General features: G+C 35.1%; 1 protein-coding gene across 1 annotated transcript in view; it reads right to left on the bottom strand.

Annotated features, from left to right (window-relative positions):
- The window catches only part of TTC21B (tetratricopeptide repeat domain 21B), a 78,034-nt gene that overhangs the window by 46,882 nt on the left and 9,291 nt on the right, over window positions 1-21,861 (bottom strand). The window contains exons 5-13 of the mRNA XM_004743993.3: window positions 20,859-20,981; window positions 17,469-17,626; window positions 12,537-12,621; window positions 11,272-11,370; window positions 9,168-9,360; window positions 8,631-8,728; window positions 8,116-8,316; window positions 4,353-4,482; window positions 921-1,078 (exon numbers count right to left, since the gene is read on the bottom strand). Of these exons, the coding sequence (XP_004744050.1) occupies window positions 921-1,078; window positions 4,353-4,482; window positions 8,116-8,316; window positions 8,631-8,728; window positions 9,168-9,360; window positions 11,272-11,370; window positions 12,537-12,621; window positions 17,469-17,626; window positions 20,859-20,981 (1,245 nt within the window). The remainder of the gene's footprint in view (window positions 1-920; window positions 1,079-4,352; window positions 4,483-8,115; window positions 8,317-8,630; window positions 8,729-9,167; window positions 9,361-11,271; window positions 11,371-12,536; window positions 12,622-17,468; window positions 17,627-20,858; window positions 20,982-21,861) is intronic.

The following is a 21,861-nucleotide window of genomic DNA, read 5'->3' as shown; positions in this document are numbered from 1 at the left end:
AAGGAGTCAAAGGCAGGAGATGATGCAGAATGAGGTGATGGGGCAGCCACCTAATGTCTAGAAAGGTTCCAATCATCCTTCAGGCTATGGCTGTGAGCCTGAGCTAAGCATCCAATTTTCCAGTGGGTTCTGCGTGAATACTCGTGCTTCTGCTCTTCTTTCAGAGATTTCGATTCACTGGGACCAGGTACTGGCACTACGGTGGTAATGCATCACTAGGCTTGAGGACTACTGACCTAAGAAGTGAGCACTGTCTTCTGCAAATCCTGACTTCTCCAGTCCACTGAAGGCTCCTCACGTAATAGGGTTCAAGACCCTGTGAACCAAAGCAAAAGTCTGAGGAGCTCCTCTATGACTCCAGGTAGTTCAGGAAGCACCTGAACTTGTGATTTTCCCTAATGATTAGGGATATGGATGTAACACAGAATATCTTGGGATAGAAGTCTAGTGTGTCTATAGCCTCAAACCACATAAAAATTTTCAAAATGACTAGGTGTTCTTTGATGATGACTCTAAAAAGTTATTAAAACCCACAATCCAGGAAAGAAACAAGCAATAAAACAGAGTTCTTACACATAAAAACATATGGCATAATGCTTTGTAGTTTACAATTATTTTTATATGCATCCATTACTAGACTTAAAGCCCACTATAACTGTAGGGTGTTATTATATGAGTTTTACAGAGAAGAAAACAGATTCAGAGAGAGAAAATTCTCCAAGTCCATATAGGTTTTTAATTACACCACAGCTACCTCCACTTTTTCTCATACTGCTTGTAAATCCAAACTTTTTTCCATTAAAATTTATTAGCAAAACATTATAGGCAAAAAAATAAAAAAATACAATACAATATGTCACCACTTGCTAAAGGTTCAAGGAGGGTGGTATGTTTTATCCACCTGAATTTGGAATACTTACTTTAAAATTATAGCTCAGACAAAGTTCAAGTGACTGAGAACACAATTTGAATTTTTCCTGAGACAAATAAACCTGAGCCATCAGGAGATGAGCATCTGCGTAAGAAGGACTGTGTTCTAGGCAATGCTGCAGGTTATTATAAGCTGCTTCAATGTCACCTAGTAAGAGAAACAAAGCATTATAATTCAAATGGCTAAGAGACAGAGATGTGAGAGAGAGGAGGGACACGAGTAGTTTATGGATCGTTCCATGCCCACCTGCCCCAGGTAGCCCCTTTCTAGTCTTCATGAAATAATATTCCTGTAAGTCAGGCCAGCCATAAGGAGCAAACCAGGGAAAGCTGTGAAAAGATCAGAGTCAAACACCACTGCTACTTCTGAGAGGACTAGAAATGTACCTTGATCTATTTTCTTGATCAAAAAACTTTTTACTTAAAATTTCATTACAGTAAGTTTTGCAAAACCCAGATATTTAAATAGCTAGAATTCTGTACTGTCACTTACATTAACAAAGGATATATAGTCTTATGATCATCCTTGGCCAGAAATTTTACCACTGTATATAAAATAACAGAAAAAAGCATAGGGATATATTCCAGACATTCAGAAATAGGAGACAGTGATTTAATATGCCTTTTAAATGCCAAGTGTAACAGCCAATATTTTGGACACACATCCTCTGTATATCTGGGAGTCTCAGATTGAAGAAATGATCAAAATTAAAATGACAGGAATGGTGGAATCTGTTAGGCTTGGGCTGGTAGATGGGGTAGAAAGAGGCTCTTCAGAGAAGGAAGAGTATAAACTCCAGGTTCTAGAAAAACTTTCTAGTGATGTAACCCACCGCAATCTGCCTAAACCCATCTCACTGACTGGTGTTAAGTAGGTAGAGAAGCCCAGCTCCCCATTCCACCTCGCTAGGAGCCCTGGGGAAGAACAGACCCTAAATTACTCTCTGTTCCATCTTACTCCTTAACCTCACCTGATACCTCAACAGACCAAACAAGGCGTACAGTTAGAGCTTCCAGTTCCCAAAGGCCCAACCAATGACACAATCCATCTAAATAGAAACAATTTCTTAGAGACAGAGGATTAATAAATAAGTAACGGGCTGAGGCTGCATAATAACATACTAAAGACAGTAACAAAATGTGTCAATCAATCAGCAAACATAATAAATAATATTGGATTATTTATTGTTGTGATATATTCGAATACTTGAGAACTGAACAGGCAGAGAAGGAAATAGGAAATGGGAAGGTTAAGTATAATAAACGTGTGCAAATTACCACTCCCATGTTCTTTAAGGAGGAAAAGGATTAAGGAGATAACCCGGAGGTTACTGCTGGGGGGAAAGCACACAGGAAAAGAATCGGGGTTTACAAATAAGAGACTGAAGAATATGAAGACTGTGTGAATGACTGAGATCAGAATCTTGTTCCTTTTAAGAGTGATGGGGGGAAAGATGCATGGTCAGTACTTAGAAGGTCAATAAATATTTAAAAATGAGAAATGGGTCATCAGTGTTGCAGAAAATAGCCATATAAATGAAGAACCCAACAATATCACATTTTTATCTAAGAGCAGCCCAATTTCCCTGAAGTGAAAAATGAAAGACACTTCTGTCCTGCATGTATGTCTTTGTTAGAGTCCTATGTAAAACATAATTTGGCTGGCCTTTGTCCCAGGTTCCTGGGAGAGAGTCTTAAAATCTTGGAATTTCCTGAGTGAGAGGAGTATCTTTGTTGTTTGAGGTTGGCTTTGATCATTTATATAAGTAAGAAGATGAACAGTAAGCCCTAGATAGCTTATGTTAAGAATATGACTCAACGGTGATGAGCCATGCCAGAAAGATCAACCATGGAAGGACTGGGGCTCTGAACTACAGGTTATCTACCTGAATGGGGGAGCAGGACCCTGGACACACATGCCCAGTGATTCAGTCCATGCCTATATAATGAAACTCTAATAAAAACTCTAAACTTGGGGTGAGCTGCCCTGGTTGTTAATGCTCTCTATGTACTGTCATATGCATACGTGTTGGAATGTTGATGTGTACTGACTCTACAGACAGTGAACAATGGCAGCTTCACATCTGGAACCTTCCCAGGCCTTTCCCTGTGCATCTCTCCATGGTTTGGTTTAGTATCCTTTTGCTATACTAAAATTCTAATCATGAGTATAGCAATATCCTGAATTCTAGGAGTCATTCTAGTGAATCTGAACCTGAGGAGTCACAGAAACCCCAAATTTGTAGCCAGCCAGTCAGAAGCTCAGGTGGCTTTGGCAAACCCAGAACTTGTAGCTTCTGTCTGTGCCCTTTACCTGGGAAGTCTGGTCCAACTCTGAGTAGTTCTGGGGTTAGAAGTTATTGTACTTGGCAATTTATGAGGGCACTGCTATTTGGACATATGGCAGCACTATTTCAAATGATTTAAGGCTGCTGTTTTCAAAAATGGGGTCATAGGAGACTTTCATTTCTAGAGACTTTGGCAATTAAGAATTACTATGTTAAGGCTGATTTTTTCAAAATAATAAGTGTCTAAAAAATATAACAGAACTCAAAGTCCCAGTTTAACTACTTAGTAGATAATACCATTTGAACTGAGAGCAAAGTAGAAATAACCATGTCACTCAATAGACCTTAACCAGAAGAAGTTATTACAGAGCCACTTTTTACATCTAGAATATTTTAGAGATACAAGATTTGAGATCATCTATTTTTAACAGTTAAAATTGAGGTCCAAAAAATTAGCAAAGTCAGTCAATCTTCAATCTCCATTATATCTAAGAAATATTTGTTTAGGATAATACCTTTAGGTTGGTTTCTAAACCTTATGATTTTATAAATTTTATTTACTTTGCATGGCATTTATCTAGGAAAGATACACAAATATAAGCCCCAATGGTTGGTCTACTATGTCTACTGTATGTATTAGGTATATATCTATATATATTATGACTATATTATGTATATAGTCACACATCTGTGTGTCCTAAAAAGCTAATGTTCTATATCTGGGGTTATTTTTTTTAGCTATACATAATCACAGATTATATACAGCTAATTATCAATTAATCAATACACTTCATAAAGGCATCTGGTAAAACTTGCATCTGGCTATACCAAAGAGTCAATAATTATGGACAAAAGACTATAAATTTTTACTACCATCTAAGTATCTGATGGACTTTTTTGTTAAGTGGTACAACTGTACTTTCCCAACTATTCACTTGAACAACAGAAGTTTATTGTAACTTTTAAAGAATAGTGAATATTATACAATTTTATTTTGGATTAAAATTACTTATTTGTGCACAAAACGCATCTATGTGACTATTCTCCATATAACTGGCGTACTTAGTTTATTTACCCTTGATTTTGTCAACATCAGAATAAAAAAGTTATTTTAAGTTTTTAAGTACATTCTACCTGATAAATATTTCACTTTTGCTATTAGGAAGACAGCTTGCAGAAGGCCTGGTACAGTTCTTACTATAGTCTCCAGGATTGAGGTACAACGTCTGAGAAGTGGAGAAAGAGGTTGCCCAGGACTTGCAGGCTAAATAAAACAAATTAGCATATCATTTTATAAGTTTACTTCAGTAAAGTGCACACACATATTAAACTTCAGTGTAACTAGAAAAACTATATATTTTTCCAAAATTTCTGTTATTCTGCTTTTGCATATCTTTACCATAATGTGACTAATTTATGTCCGTGGGATCTATGAACATACCATACAAAGGATGGCTTTTATTCAGCAAAATAATTATGAAATTATTACTCAATTAACAGATTTGATAACATGAAAGGAGTGTATTTGTTCAACAACTGTGAAGGAAACATTTTCAAAGGAAAGATAACTGAAAGGCAGAATTTCTTGCTGGAATTGAGAGTAAAGGCAATGTGAATTCTAATTCTTGATCTGCCTGGTGATTTATTCAGTTCGGCAACTTGCATTGCCCCCTACAGTACTGTACGATCAGTTTCTGAAATTTTCTTTTTTTTGCCTAGTAAAAATCAGAAGGTAGAATACACTCATGTGTACTACACCAAATGTCTCATACCTTCACATTTTCTGCTTTTCTGCTGGCATGCAGAAGGTCCTCAAAGGTTTTTTTTTAGTTTCTCACTTTATTAATATGCAGTGAATATGATAACAATAACAGTACTAGAACATTTATTGTTTTAATGGCTGTCTACCCAACTGACTTTTATCCAATGGTTACCCACTCACAAGCTACAAATGTGATATTAGAATTTAAATGTCAAATATTCATTCTCTCTGTTTTCCCCTACTAATTCTGCATCCCTTATTTGAAAAATAATCTTCCCCATCATCCCCCTATACCCTGCAAATATACTCTTAGCTAGAGTATGGTCTCTTACTGACAATCACTTCTACCCTGAGATGTTGTTACTGACAAAAGCACCACATCTCCTTGCTACCTTGCAGCACAAAAAAAAAGGTGAAAAGTTTCAAAAAGAATTTCAAAATATGACCATTGGTGCCTAGAATACCTCAACTTATTTAAATTTCTACAGCACTTATGATCTGTGTGATAAAATTTAACATTCTGTATCATTTTATACAATCCCATCGTAGTTTCGTATTTTGTTTTGCTTCTTTTTATGGCTAGGGTCTTACGTGTCTTGAAGACTGGAATTTCACACGTTTTCAAACAGTAATGAATACAGAGCAAATTGTTTAAAAGTATTTTTTCACTTGAAAACAGTGAAAGTATAGGTGATATAGTGAGGTTAAGGTTCTTTGTCATCTGCTAAGAATTATTTATTGACAAAATTGTTTCTTAGAGAACCACCAGCATTTTTACTGTAAAGACTTTGAGAGTGAAGCACATAGAGACAATCTCTAAGATAACATCCATTTGATTAAAAAAAAAACCAAACACCTTTATAAACAGAGCAAGGAACAGAGCTGGAGGACAGACAAATCTGTCCTCCGATGTTTCCCCATGAAAGCAGCACTCTGTGCTAATGAGGAGCCATCACGCTGACAAAGGTTAGACTGCAGGAAGACAGCATGTTTTGGACCAGAGACACAATTTCCACTTAACACATTATCTCTTGCTCCAACTACAATTACTTCTTAGCAGAGCTTCCAGAGAAATCCTTTTAAACTGTTGAGTCAGATCATGCTGGAAACCTGGTTCCCCACTATGCTCAGAACTGATGCTGGGGGAATGACAACAATCTCCAAGGCCCTACGAGGTCTGGTATCCTCTGCTGTGACCTCCTCCTCACTGCATCCAGTTACATTAGTTTCCTGTGTCCCTTCAGGCCATGGCACAACTGTTCCTGTGCCTGAGACAATTTATACCGTATTTCCACATGAACATCTGAAGTTTTAACTTTTACCATCTTAACGAGGCCTAACCAGATCGTCTTATCCAAAATCACCACTCCTACCCTAGTCTGTTATTTTCTATTACCTCACTGACTTGACTGTATTATCTGTCTTGTCCTGCTAGTTCTGTATGCTTCAAGAGGGCAAAGGCTATGGTTTTCTCCTTCACAACAACCTCGCTAGCTCCAAGCAGAGCCCTGGGTACTCTACAAGCATTTGCTGACTGAATTCTGAATACTGCTCAAGTACTTAACTTCTGACTCTAAGCAACTGAAAACAGATCACAATAGGGGACACTGGGATCCATCCTGGGTGTTATTCCAGAAGGGTCAATTTATTTTTCTTTCTCTTCAAGTTTTTATTTAAATGCTAGTTAGTTTACACTCCAATGTGGTTTTGGGTGTAGAATTCAGTGATTCATCACTTACATACATCACCCAGGGCCCATCATAACCAGTGCCCTCCTTAATCCCCATCACCCATTTAGCCACCCCCCACCCGCCTCCCCTCGGTTTTGTTCTCCATAGTTAAGAAGGTTTAATTTAAAATAGATTAGGAAAGTCTGGAAAAGGATGTGGTGATCAAAACAGCAGCACGGCTTCCCTAAAGAAAGGCCATTATCCTCATTTCCTCAGTACAAGGAAGCTGTAAATCAGGGAGAATGCTAAGAACTATGCTTTTAGCAATGAAGTATTTGGTACTGTCTGTACTGAATCAGGAGCTGAGTACAGTAATGTCAAGTCATCTACTCACTTTCTGTAATAACAAGAGTGCTGACTAATGGATCTACCTACATAAATTTAGAAAGAACTCTCTGAGAATACAATAAAAGGTTCCATCTTCAGTTCTACTCAGAGGTAGGTAAGGCAGATAATGGAGGACGGTAAAGATCCATATAAAATACACAACAATCAGGATCTAAAACAATATGATAATCTGGAATTATGAGATGAATCTAAGAAGATGAAATTTGCTAGGGATAGAGTCTACACCTAAGTCCTCAGTTACAGTGAATAATAGAGCTAAGGATTTTAGGTAACTATTAATTCAACAGGGGTCAATAATATAATATGATTCATAAAAGAAAGCTCGAGGAACCCCAAGAATTAGGGAGGAAGAGGATCTGCCAAGGCCAAACCCATACATGGAACAGTGATCTTACCAAGAGCTTACTGACAAAATAAGGCTGTCCTCATGGCCAGGGTTCTAACTATGTTATATAAAAAACAAGTGGCTAAAAACCTGGAATTGTTTAGGCAGAACATGAAAACTAATTTCTAAAATCCAAAGGTCTGTGTTATGATGAGGAATAATCTTTGCTTTGGCGAAGTAAGTGGACTTGCTCTGTGCACTCCAGAGAGCAGGTGGACCAGGAAATGGGTGAAATTTTTTAACACAAAGCTGAGTCTGACAACATAGGAAATACAGTCTAATAGTCCTAGTCCTAGAGTAAGAACTGCATTTTTGAATGCACCCACGCATTGGATGGGCACTTAATGTGGTTGCTGTGGAGTAGATTCAAGTATCACATGCATGTCTGAATTAAATGACTTCTAATAATACTTCTAAACTGAAGATTTTACAATTTTATCAATTCTAAGTGAATATTTGTAAACCAATACATTTATCATTTGATAGCAGTCATTGGTATAAATATTCTGATATAAAACTATTTCGACTAATATAGATACAAATACTACCATTGTAAGATGCTGATCTAATCTAACACGTGAAGGACAATTTATTAGTACACTTTATAAAACATCATGTAAGTGATGTTGAAAATATTTTCATTGAAAATAAGGCTCAGAAAGAATTACTTACCTGCATTGGACAAAAATTCAGATAGTCTGTAATAATTTCTAGCAAGAAATCAGGATTTAAGTTCTCAAAATACTTTATGCCAAGTGGTAAATCTTCTAACTGTGAAAAATGAGTGTCCAGAACATCATTTAACAGATTAATAACTTCTTCTTGTCGTTTATTTTTCTTCATAGCAAGAATTGCATGTAAATAGATTAATTCCTAGAAATTAAGCAGTCGTCATTAATTATCCCATTCAGTTGTAAAGTCATTTATTTCCACTTAGATTTCAAATGTTTATGAAGTGCTATTTATGTGCATTATTTGTTCAAATTTCAGTATTAGCTTGGACAAACTTTTAGAATCTTATACAAGAATATTTAAAGTCTAATCCTGTGTGGTGGTAAATTAGTAAATGCAATTATATATTAAAATTAATGTACATTAACCCTAAAACCACTATTACTAAAATTAACAATCTCATATTTTATAAACAGTATTTAGGATCTACCATCTGATAAAATGAAACAATTTACCGCAGATTTTCCAATAGACTGCTGAATTTCCCTAAGGAATTCTAGCTGCTGGTCTGCATCCTGTAACTGCCCTTCAATTAACTGACATCGGATAAATCCTAAAACCAAACACAACAAAACAGTCCAAGTCCACAGCAATTCAGGCATGTACACGTCAAGCTAACACAAACATTAATAAAAGATTTTCCCTCCATAATAAAGTATTAATAAATTATAAGAAAGTATTAGACATTAAAGCAATACTTCAGATTTAAAATAAAAGAAAATAAATGGGCAGCTCTGTATCCAAATAAAATCAGTTACTAAGAAATTCAGGATTTATAGGAACTACCTCATAAAAATCTGTTCTCTCAAGATATTACTTAAGAAATAAAAACTGCATTTTAAAGATTCCTGGTTTTTTTCTATTATGGATAATGGAGGACAGTTTAATTTTAGAAAACCACAACCTACATTTTTTTCTTCTTTCACAGCAGGTATTTAAGGGAATTAATGACTTGCATCTATCTGAGGAACATTTAGAAAGAGCGGGCCTACCAATTAGTGCAGGAACGCTAGTTTCATCAAGTGTCATGGCGGTCTTATACCACTTCAGTGCCTCTTTAACATTTCCTTGTAAAATCATCTGGTATCCAAGTTCTGTAGCAAATTCTGATTGCTGAGGGGTTAAACTAAAAGCTTTTTCTAGCAATGTCTGAATTCTTTGAAGAATGAGTTGACTTCGCCCACACTAAAAAGAAAAAAGAAACTTCAGACTAGAAAGCCAAACACTTCTACTCAGGTGAGAGAATTATTTTTTCCTAAAGATACAAATTATTTGTACTTCACAGAAGTAGAATTTTAAAGAAGTAATTAATAAACAAAGAAAAACTTCATAGAAATAGAATAAAAAGATACAAAGTATTTGTACTTCACAGGAATAGAAAAAAAGTAATAATCAAAGAAAAATATGACTTCTCTATTTACCATCCAGACAGCAAGAGTTTATACCCAAGCAGAACTTAAAATCCTAATGAGCTATTTTAAACAATGGCTTCAAACAATACTACAATGATGTTGCTGTACAAGAATACCTTTTAGAACTTTTTTCAAAATTTTTTTAACTGTCTCATGATTGTTTAAGGATTGCTTCCCCCTAAGTTGAGGTATGCCACCAGGTTAAATATTTTAAAAGATTACTCATTAGAATCTTTGTGAAAAAAGGTTCAAAAATATTTCAAGAAATGGCAACTCTGCTAAAGTAAGTATGCAATGTTCTAACATAATAATTTTTAAGAGAAAAAATACTAAACTGCTTAAATTTTTGTAAGCTTATTTAAAAACTAATGAAAATAAATTATCTGGCAATAAAGTAAATAAAAAAGGTAAATATCTTCCTTAACTCAAACTTTTGTTAATAACACAGATTTTTTCCCTTTAAATTTCACACAATCTGACAATCTTTTTTTTAAAAAAAGAATTGTTTCCTCATGTCATTTAATAATTACGATCCCTGATTTTTTCTTTTAATTTTATACCTAGTATTTCACCTGCTTGTATATATCATTTTCCTTATTTTTTCCCTAGTTTAATTAAGACCTTTTCAATTCTTTCAGTCCTTGCATTGATTTTGAGATCCTGCAGTATTTTTCTATTCCATTCCTGATTATCTTCTTTATACTGGATGTTGTAATGAAAACATTTCTTTACTATTACATTAATATGGTAAGTGCTGTGAAATGTATAAGCCTGACGATTCACAGATCTGTACCCCCTGGTGCAATAATACATTATATGTTAATAAAAATTAAAAAAAAAGATCCCAGCCATTTCCCACACCAAAATTGTCTCTTACCCATGTTAGAACTGTTTTTCAAATACAAATGACCCTTGAATAACGCAGGGGTGAGGGTGCTGTCATCCACGGCCTCCCCTGCCTCTCCCACACCACACAGTTGAAAATCTGCATATAATTTTTGACTTCCCAAACACTTAACTATTAATAGCCTACTACTGACCACGCCTTCCTGATAACCTAAACAGTCTATTAATGCATATTTTCTATGTTATATATTCTTACAATAAAGTTAGAGAAAAGAAAATAATAAGGAAAATACAATACTGTATTGATTGAATACATCTGCAGTCAGTGGACTCACACAGTTCAAACCTGTGTTGTTCAAGAGTAAACTGCAGTTTCAAAAAAACAAGGAATAACCCTAGTTATAGTTCTGGGGCGCCTGGGTGGCTCAGTGCATTAAGCCTCTGCCTTCAGCTCAGGTCATGATCCCGGGGTCCTGGGATCGAGCCCCACATCGGGCTCTCTGCTCTGCAAAGAGCCTGCTTCCTCCTCTCTCTCTGTCTGCCTCTTTGCCTACTTGTGATCTCTGTCAAATAAATAAAATCTTAAAAAAAAAAAAATCCTATGCTCTGATTAATAAATGGCTTCCCACTTCCTTTGGAATTTCTCACTTCCCTATCCTTTCCCACCTCCATGAAATCATATCTCCCCTGAACTGCCTTTCTTACGAATGTATCACATATTTACACATGTACGTTATTTTCATTCTAGGCCATATGCTCTTTGATGCCTCAACCTTTGTGACTTATTTAATATTCCTAGCCATAGATAATAGCTCTGCTGCACAGCAGGCACTCTTACAGTTCTGCTGAAGGCTACTGTGATCTTATAAAAAAGTTGAGCATTCTGGGGTTCCATGGCATCCAATGCATTCTCTAAGTTTTCCAGCTTGGTGGCAGCCTGAAACAAAAGTATCAGGATAATTTTAAAATAAACTAAGAAAAAAAGAATACATGACATATACACTAATAAAATCTACGTTGTGAAATGTATTAAAGGTTCTTTTAAAAATCTCAAGAATTATGAATAAAGAACTGAGATTTAAAATGTGTTTTTTAGGGGTCCCTGGTTGGCTCAGGCAGTATGTGACTCTTGATCTTGCGTCATGAGTTTGAGTCCCACATTGGGTATAGAAATTACTTAAATAAATAAATCTTTTAAAAAAATAAAATAAAATAAATCAAGTGTGTTTTTAAAATATCTGTTTTTGAATGAAAACCTCTTGGTGGGTAAAGATAACCCATAATATTCAATTAACAATATATGCCCAGCTCCCTCTCCAACAATTAGTTCATGACACACATGAGATGTGTATAATAAAATTGTAAACATTAATATTATATGAGATCTGATTTTTGATTACCTATATAGTCTGGTTATATTTGAAATACTCTCTGGAATAGAAAAATTAACATCCTGTAAGTTATTTCAATGCTTGGAAAATTTACTGAAGAGCTGCCCCTAGTAAAATTCCCCTGGTATTTACCGAAGAACTTACTAGTTGCTGTCACATTTAACAATCTAACCAGACTAAACACAACTCAGATCTACTCCTATATAATATACTATATAATACTATTTTATAATACTATTTGCTTCAAACTGGATTTTGGCATTCCATAACCTAGTACCTAATCAATGTGCTCATTACTACAGAAACATGAATCGTATTATAAGGTCCAATGGGATGTCATCCTGAGCCCATTTAAATTACATAAACTCAGCTAAACTCTAAAAAAAACTAAGGACTACATTTTTGCATATATATTCTTCCTTACCTATCATCATCAGTGACATTAATCATGCAGGGGAGTTTTATGTAGGAAACCACATATAATGTTATTGATTCAAGGAATTTTCAAGGTATTTTAACTATTTGATATTTTTGCTTTATTAGTTGATTTAAGAAGCTCATCACTTTGTTAAAGTGTATTTCTAGAATTCAAGTAAAAATTATCATGGCATACATTCTGAAAGGGCTCTTCAAGGCTCTAACATATGGGCATATGTGTATGTAATTATGCATTTTTTACTACAGGAAACTTAAATAGTACAATACAACTTACCTTCTCTATGTCCCCCTCCCTACACAAATAGTAAAGAGCCAGGATTCTTAGTGCTTCCACATTTTGACTATCTTGAAGCATTAACCTGCAAAGAAACATTTCACATAATGTTGAAATAGACTTAATATGCTTTCTTTTATCTGAGGGTCTGAAAAGACAGTTGTCTGGTCTGACTATTCCACTGTCTAAATAAAAATTTTAATTAGTAAAATAATATACCCTTTAAAAATTATCAACCTCATTATTTAAGCTAAAAAATAATCTCTGAATCTTAATCTTTAATATGTTTAAAAAAGATATGAATAGATTGTATTGGTCTCTTTAAATCCTTTGGCAATCCTAAATAAAGTATTAACCATATCCAACAGTGTATTAAAAGAATAATGGATGGCTCAGTCGGTTAAGTGTCCGACTTGATTTCGGCTTGGGTCATGATCTCAGAGCAGTGAGATGGAGCCCCACATGTGGAATGCACAGCCTGTCTAAAATTCTCTCTCTCCCTCCTCCCAACACCCTCGCCCTCTCAAAAGAAAAAAAAAAAAAGAAAAAAAGAAGAAGAAGAATTCACCTTGATCAGGAAGATTTATTATTGCAAGACTTTCAGGAATGAAAAGATGGGTTAAACATTTTAAAATATATTAATGTAATTCACAACATTAAAACAGATTCCTATGTGAAAAATACAAATCAGAAAAAATTATGGAAAAATACCCTATTAGTAAAAGAAACAATTCCCCTTTCCCAAAAAACTTTGTAAAAAACATGCAAAATCTATATAAATTCCTAAACTTTACTCAAGGACATTTGAAAAAGAAATTGAACAAATGGGGTAACCTACACAGTAGGTTTCTTTTTTTACTTATTTATTTATTTATTTGACAGAGAGAGATCCCAAGTAGGCAGAGAGGCAGGCAGAGAGAGAGGAGGAAGCAGGCTCCCTGCTGAGCAAAAAGCCTGATGCAGGACTTGATCCCAGGACCCTGAGATCATGACCTGAGCCGAAGGCAGTGGCCTAACCCACTGGGCCACCCAGGTGCCCCACACTAGGTTTCTCATCATGAATGGTATGGCATATTGAATTATTAGCTTCAATCTTCCCACCTTCCATTAATACAAGCTTTCTGCCATCAAAGTGAGCAGTTCCTCATATAAATGCTGACATGTACTTTACTGCTTCCTAGCTATGGATTTGGACATTTTCCTTATATTCGTCAATGGAATGTGAACAGGAGTGGCGGTGTACCACCCCCAAAGTTTTGGAGGCATTAAATATTGATGCCTGTTCCTCACGCATCTCTGCTATCTCCACGAGAAGAGTTTCCTCTGGAGAGCTGCTGCTCTCTGGCTTGAGTCCAGAGAACCACCCCTAGAGCTGACCAGAGACCAAACTGCCGTGAGGGGCCACACCCAGCCAGCTGGATTTAAAATTGGAAGCAGGACACTAGGCAAGCTTGGTTGAGGTCAGAGGATCCCTACCAAAGCGAGAAATGAGTGCTTATAGTCATATGCCCTGAGATCTGTAGTTGTTTGCTATGGTCCTTATACACTCTAATAACACATGATAATACACACTTGGGTTAAAAAAGTTTTTCTCCCAAATAATCTATAGATTTAATGTAATTCAAACCAAAATCTTGTAAGGTTTCTTTCTTTTTTATTTTTTTAAACTTGGTAAGTTAATTCTGGCAGTCTTCTTCTTGGCAGAAGAGCCAAGAAAACTATCGAAAAAGAAACATGATGAAGAACTTGACCTAAAAAATATATATAAAAAAGGACCAGTCAGTATACAGGGGGAAAGACAGCTTTTACTATTAAAAAGACACTCAATCTCAACATAATTGAAGAAATGAAAATAAAAATAAGGTTTTATTCTACCAGATTCTACCATTTTTATTCTATCAGATTGTCAAAAATAAAAACAAAAAAAATACCACACTGGTAACAGCCAGAATTGGTTAAGGATGGAGGAGGGGGCATCCAGTAGACTACTGATGGAAGCAAAAATTAGTATAAATTCTTAGGAGAACAATTTGGTGGTATCTTCCAGAATTTCAAACATGCATATGTGAGGAAGAGACTACAATCTGTCCCCTCAAATCCATTCTCTCTTTATTTGCTTGGGAACACAGCTAGCTTACATTTTCCTGCCACCTTTGCCACAAGAGGTGGCCCTCTGGACACAAGGCAACGTATGCCGCTTCTAGACCTGCGCTTTTAAGAAAAGTGGAATGACTCCTCCACCCTCTTTGCCTTTGTACCAGCTGGATACCAATGTCATGAGGTTTTAGGACAAGGCAGAGTTGCAAGACAGAAAGGGATTAGGTCCCTTAATGATGGTGTGGAGGAAGGTGGCCTGATCAGGATTTATACACACTCAAAATAGTTACATATCAGAAGAAAAATTCTATTATGTGTTTAGATCTATTCTTTTATAGGAGCTTAGCCTACCCTAACAAATAAGATTCCCTTTAACTCAGTAATCCCTCATCTGGGAAACCATCCTCCAGAAATATACTTTACATGTATAAATGGGTGTGTGTGTGTGTGCACGCGCCTAAATGTCTACCTATGGGAAAATATAAAGTATCTGTATGTTTACTTTATAGATGTTTTCATTGTTAAAAAAGAATTATGTGTATCTGTGTGAATGGATATAATAGAACATCCACAAAATACTAAGTTAAAGAAAAATCAAATGTATGGGTATCTGGGTGGCACAGTTGGTTAAGTGTCCAACTCTTGGTTTCAGCTCAGGTAGTGATCTCAGGGTTGTGAGACCAAGCCCTGCATGGGGCTCCATGCTCAGCACTGAGCCTGCTTGAGTTTCTCTCTCCCTCTCCCTCTGCCCTTCCCCACCCCTCCCCACCATGTGTGCGTACTCTCTCTCTCTCTCTAAAATAAATCTTTTTTTTTTTTAAGATTTTATTTATTTATTTGACAGAGATCACAAGTAGGCAGAGAGGCAGGCAGAGAGAGGGGAAGGGAAGCAGGCTTCCTGCCGAGCAGAGAGCCTAACGCAGGGCACGATCCAGGACCCTGAGATCATAACCTAAGCTGAAGGCAGAAGCTTTAACCCACTGAGCCATCCAGGCACCCCTAAAATAGATCTTTTAAAAAAAAGAAAAATCAAGTTTAAAAACTATATAACAAGTCTATTTTTTACACACATCCCCCAAAATATATTTTTATATATTATATTGATACTCCCTTTACCTCCTTACTCACACAGTGCCTAGAAATCTAGAAAAATATAAATAACAAAGAGTTATTAGTGTCCAAATTGTGGACTTCAAATATCATTTCCCACTAAAAGAGTTAGACTGCATTACACAATGGCTAATACTTGTTTGGGGCAGTAAATACACAAAATGGCCCTAGTATTTCTTGCTCTATACCAAATAGCAAGGAAACAATCAAAGACTGCTAGGTTCATATGAAAAGGGCCTGAGAACTAACTTGAAGAGGCTACTAAGAGCCAAAGATGAGACAATTTGAGCAAGTATAATAACCAAAATGGTTAGAAACAGACAAATTTAATCTATGTGATATAAACAAATCCAAACTACTAATCAGTCACCTCTATAGGACGCCAGGGAATTTTTAACTTTTTTTTTGGTCTTTTGAAACCCAGAAATAAAAAGACTCAAGCATTTATCCAATTTTTCTTAAATGAATTATAACACCAGATAACCACAAGTTAAGTTAGAATCGTTTTTTTTTTCTTTTAATAGTACTCCAGCTAAGAAATAAAGAAAGAATGATATAACCACATTAATCCTACAGCACCCATGTATTGAGCACAAATTTCTGCTAATAGGGTGCCTGGGTGACTTAGTCAGTTAAGTGTCTAATTCTTGATTTTGGCTCAGGTCATAGTCTCAGGGCTATGAGATCGAGCCCCGCACTGGCTGTTGGAGGCTGCTTAGGATTCTCTATCTCTGCCCTTCCCCCCACTACTCTTAAAAAAAGATATATTCTGCTAAGACCACAAAAACACAAGTGAAGATTATGTCCCTTTGATGAAAGAAGACATCACCACTTACTAGTAATTGCAAAAAAAAAGAGAAAATAAAAAATTGAACATGAATCTAACCAAGCCTCTGTATCTAGTACCACATTTATAGGAAATTCAGAGGTTAGCAATAAGTCATACAGTATATAGCATGCAATAATACAATTCCTATGGAAAACCTACAGGATAAAAGATGGGTTCTTCAACTCACACGTCAAAAGAGGTGGGAGTGTGGGAAGCAGGTGGAGGGAGAAGAAAGGGAAATCAGGAGAGGCAGAGGAAGAAAAGGAATCCTCACGTCAGAAGAAAAATCCAAATCCTTAAGATGACCAAGACCTTCCACAACCTGGCTCCCTTGGCTCCATCCCTCTACTCTGACTTCGCTGCCCAGTCATTTTATCCCCTCCCACTCCTTAAAAACATCACACAAACTTTTGCCTCAAGGTTTTTGCATTTGTTTTTCCTTCTTTCTGCAAAGTCTTCCTCCGTGGCATGGAAGCAAGCCTGGCTTGCTCCCTTCATCCAAATGCCGGCTGCTCACTGCCATCCCATAAAATGGAACCCCTCCCCACACTCCCTATTTCACTTCCCAGCTTTATCTCTTCTCCATAACACTTATAACTCTCTAACATGCTACATAACTTCTTACTTGTTCTGCTTATTACATGGTTCTTCTCATTTGAAACTGAGCTTCACAAGGGCAGGGACATTTCCATTGAAGAGTGTCTTAGGACAGCTATTCAGACATTTATGTAAATCAATAAGTTCAGTTTTTAAAAACAATGCAAAGTCAAGTTCTTCAATTCTATATTGTTTGAAAAAAAATCAAATTTAAAATATGATAGAAAAATACAGATTTTTTTTTTCCTGGAAATTAGAACCAGGTCCAAAGGTACTTGCATTATCTTTTTTTACTTAACCTCTGTGCTGTTTCAACAGTCTGGTCCCAATCCTGTAAGGCAAGTTGTAGTTTCATTTTCTTTACAAAAGCAGGAAGGAAACTTGGAAAGTTTACTATTATCTGGTTCACAGTGTCCAGAGCACCTGAATAATTCTGGCGCATCTCAAGGCATTGTGCCTAATGGAAGAAAAAAAGTGACATCAAAACTGTGATCATTAATACTGAGGCTCTCATAATAGATATCCTGGAAGTGGCAGAATACTACTATTTAACATTTTTCTATATTTTCGTTTTCTGACTTTTCTGTAAGGAACAGTTATTTAATAATGAGAAATACAAAACAAATTTTTAACAAATTTTAAAACATCACAGAACATTAAAAACTATTCTATGTAAATGGCTTTGTTATAAAACCCTAATTTAAGTAACTAGAATAGAAAAATTACTTTTTAGAATAAAATATTTCCAGGACATTTGCAAATAGCATCTAAAATGAGGAGATTTTTATATCTTAAAAAAAAAAATACTTTCAGGCTAAAGAAGGTAAGACTTTAAAAAATAAGCAAAATAAAGTTCAAACAACTCCTTCTAGCTCAATATTTTCAATTCTAGGAAGTATCTTAAGGAAATAATTGAGTAAGACCACAAAACAATGTAGATTATATTTATGACACATTTATAATAGATATAATAGAAAATAATAAACATAACCAAAATGTCCATGCAGGATTAAATAATAGCCTATCCATTTAATCAAATTTTAGGTGGTTATGTGGATTTGTAGATCTATATTTACTGACATGAAGAGATGTCATTTATAATATAATAATTTAACTGGTTATCTCTAATGATGATTTATTCTTAATTCAGATAATTCTGAAATTATGTGTATTTTTCACAATGTCTATGTATTAATTTTATAGTCAGAAAAAATAAAGCTATACAGTTAGTGGTTTAAGAAAAGATATGAAGCATATTTATCACATATCAGAGTTTTTTTTTAAATTTGCTCCGAGATCTATTTAGTCCTGGAATTTAGTCCTGGAATAAATTTAGTCCTGGAGGGGCGCCTGGGTGGCTCAGTGGGTTAAAGCCTCTGTCTTCAGCTCAGGTCGTGATCACAGGGTCCTGGGATCGAACCCCACATCGGGTTCTCTGCTCAGCAGGGAGCCTGCTTCCCTTTCTCTCTCTCTGCCTGCCTCTCTGTCTACTTGTGATCTCTGTCAAATAAATAAATAAAATCTTAAAAAAAAAAAACAATTTAGTCCTGAAATATCTCAGTTCAAAATGAGCATCCAATCTCAAAAGACGCAATATAATCCTAAAATTGGTTTGAGATTATATTTTCATGTATAATCCCATATAATTATATTCCCATATAATTAAAGGAAAGTCTGAGAACCATCCAAAAATGCCATTATGTCAAGATAAATTATTAAAATCTCGGAAAGCTGAGAAAGATTAATGCAGAGAATTTTTTCAAATTACATGTATCTTTAAAATCTGCCTAAATAGCTGGTAATGTAAAAAAAAGAAAAGCATGTTAAAAGACCACACATATATTACTCCCTTAGACCATCACCTCCCATATGATGTCACAAAGATATTAAATGAAACTAAATTTGCTATGTATTTGGTTCACATCATTTCAAGTTGGAATGCAAACATCCTCTATTGAATTAATTTGAAAAATAAATACATAACTGGGATGGTTTGTATCAGAAAAAGATTTTAAACCAATCTTAACTATTGGAGGAAAAAGGTAAATCCCTGCTAAACAATATTACCTGAAATAGCCCCACCTGAGGAAATTATCAACTAGTTTTCTTTAAGGAATAAGGAGGAGGAAAAATAATCAAGAAATACTTTTTAAAAACTTGATAAATACTCAATTCCTCTAGCAATTCCATTAGATAAAACTTAACTCCAACCAGCTGGAATACTAGTTGTAGCAGAGGCGCGTATCGGAACAACCTCAGAGCCCCAGAAATTGATAAGAGTGATAAGGGGATATTAACAGCCAAGACACTAATAATCCCCTTTTTTATCCCCCCAAATTACTACTTATCTAACAAGCTGCTTTCCTATAATTTAATAAAATAAATAAATAATTTAATTATTTTGTAATTATTAATATTTAATATTAATCAATACTAATTATTAACTGATATCAATTATTAATTATATTATTAACTATATATAATAGTATATTATATAATTATATAATATTTTTCTAGTCCAATACCTTTTTAAACTTTTCTTTTTCTAAAAGCTCATTTACTATATTATAATTAATTATTAATTAATATTAATATTTATTATCAATATTTAATAACAAATAATAATTGTTTAAATAGTTAAATTAAAATTTAATTTCCTGTTGTTAAGTTTAAAAAATTTGAAAAATTTTAAGACATTCTAAAGGCATCATTGAAACTGAAGAAAGGGCCTGAATTATACATTTATAACTACCAATGATTTCTAATGACTCTGCCAATTAACTACTCATCCCTCACAATGTAAATCAGGTCATGTTGTTTCTCTTTTCCATTGGCTTCCCATCTATCTGGTTCAAATGAAAAGTCTGATAATTCACAGACCTGTACTCCTGGGGAAATTATGCATTATATGTTAATAAAAATAATTTTTTTAAAAAGCCAATGGCTTTATACAATCAGTCCTGCCTCTCCTCATTCACCCCACGCCCACCTGTACCCACATCCACCTTCTTTTCCCCTAGCCTCCATTTCTAACCTCCACTTCGCTCATTCCACTTTCATCGCCTGGCCTCCCAGCAATGCCCTGAACATGCCTTAAGGTATTTCAACTTATCCCCTCTATTTGTGATGGTTTCCCACTGGAGCCCACAGAGCTTCAACTCTCACCTCCTGTGTAAGTGTCAGCTCAACTGTCACTTTCTCTGACCACATCATTTAAACCTACAAATTCATAACCCAGCTCTACATCTCCTCCTTTATCTGACTTACCTTTCCATTGCACTTATCACCTTCTAATACACTACATAATTTTCTTACTTATTTTATTGCCTGACTCCAACAATAGAGTATAAGCCCCATAAAAGCAAGTAGTATCGGGGTATCCCTAGTATCGACAGTGATGCTTTGCACATATTAGGCAAACTATAAATGTTTAGTAGGTAAGTAATAGAGGAACCACCACCAACAACAATTAAAACCAATCAATTTTCAGGAATTTGGTAAGGAATACATTTCTCTAGTTTGTTGTTCACTGTCCTATACAAATAAAATCCAAGTACCTCCCATATTTGAGAGCTGATAAAAGTAACATGACAATTAGTACCTTTTTTGAGCTACTCGGTTTTGTTGGGTTTCAAACAGATTATGAATGAATTTTAAAACATAATTTATTTACCCCAACTCCAACTCACCTTACCCAACAGAGCAAAAATATCATTTCCATCTTGTAATCCCTCTTCAAAATATCTCAGTGCTTTTTTAGTATAAGGTTCTTTTCCTCTTGTGATATCAAGCCATGCTTTCAAAACCTGTCCCTATAGAATGAAAAATTCTAATCATACTTCCATTTTATTGGTAACAAAATAAATGCTGATGAAAGAGGTAATCTAACGTCCTTTTTTGTGATTAGTAACAAGAAATCACTCTGCCAAAAAATGTTCTGAATAATTAAAACAGTGTTCAGCAAAACTGTTTTCAAACACTTTCCAGCCTAGAGTCTTGGAACTGTTACGTATTTCAGCTCTTAAGCTTACAACGTATTCAATATCAACATTAACTTGCCAAATACTCCATTAATCCTAAATAATCAATATTCTTACCTGGAATTTTGCTACTAAGTTATTAATAATAATTGTTAAACATGTAATTCAATACACAAATAAGAATCTTTTTTGGACAAACAGACCAAGTAAACTAAGATGGAAGAACAGAAGAGTCTTGCTTGATACATATTAAAAATTAAGATGTGGCAACTATCTTAATCCTTGTGACCAGTCCAGTGAGTTTTAAATGAAGGGATAAATGGCCTCAGAAATCAGACTCAAGAAGTCATAGATGTTTACTTTCAGAAATGCCAGTGAGTCAGTTGGTTATAAGGTATATAGGTTTAGAAAGAAGACGGATATAGGTTATTTTACTTTTCAGTATCCAAAACATTGTGAAATCTGTTCTTCTATCAAAAAACTTCTAGGTTTATTCATAAACTTATAAATATTTAATATTATATTTACCTCCCTGCATTTCACTTAAAAAGTCAGATATGAATATTAAAACAATGCTATTTCTTTTTTTTTTTTTTTTAAGATTTTATTTATTTGAGAGAGAGAGCATGCGTGTATGCGCAGAAGTGGGGGTGGGGGCAAAGGGAGACAGAGAGCAGGCTCCTTCCTAAGTAGGGAACCAGATGCAGGCTGG

The sequence above is a fragment of the Mustela putorius genome, unplaced genomic scaffold (genome assembly GCF_011764305.1).
Source record: "Mustela putorius furo isolate JIRA1106 unplaced genomic scaffold, ASM1176430v1.1 tig00003869_pilon_pilon_pilon, whole genome shotgun sequence".
NCBI lineage: Eukaryota > Metazoa > Chordata > Mammalia > Carnivora > Mustelidae > Mustela > Mustela putorius.
This window is presented reverse-complemented; position numbering and strand designations above follow the sequence as displayed.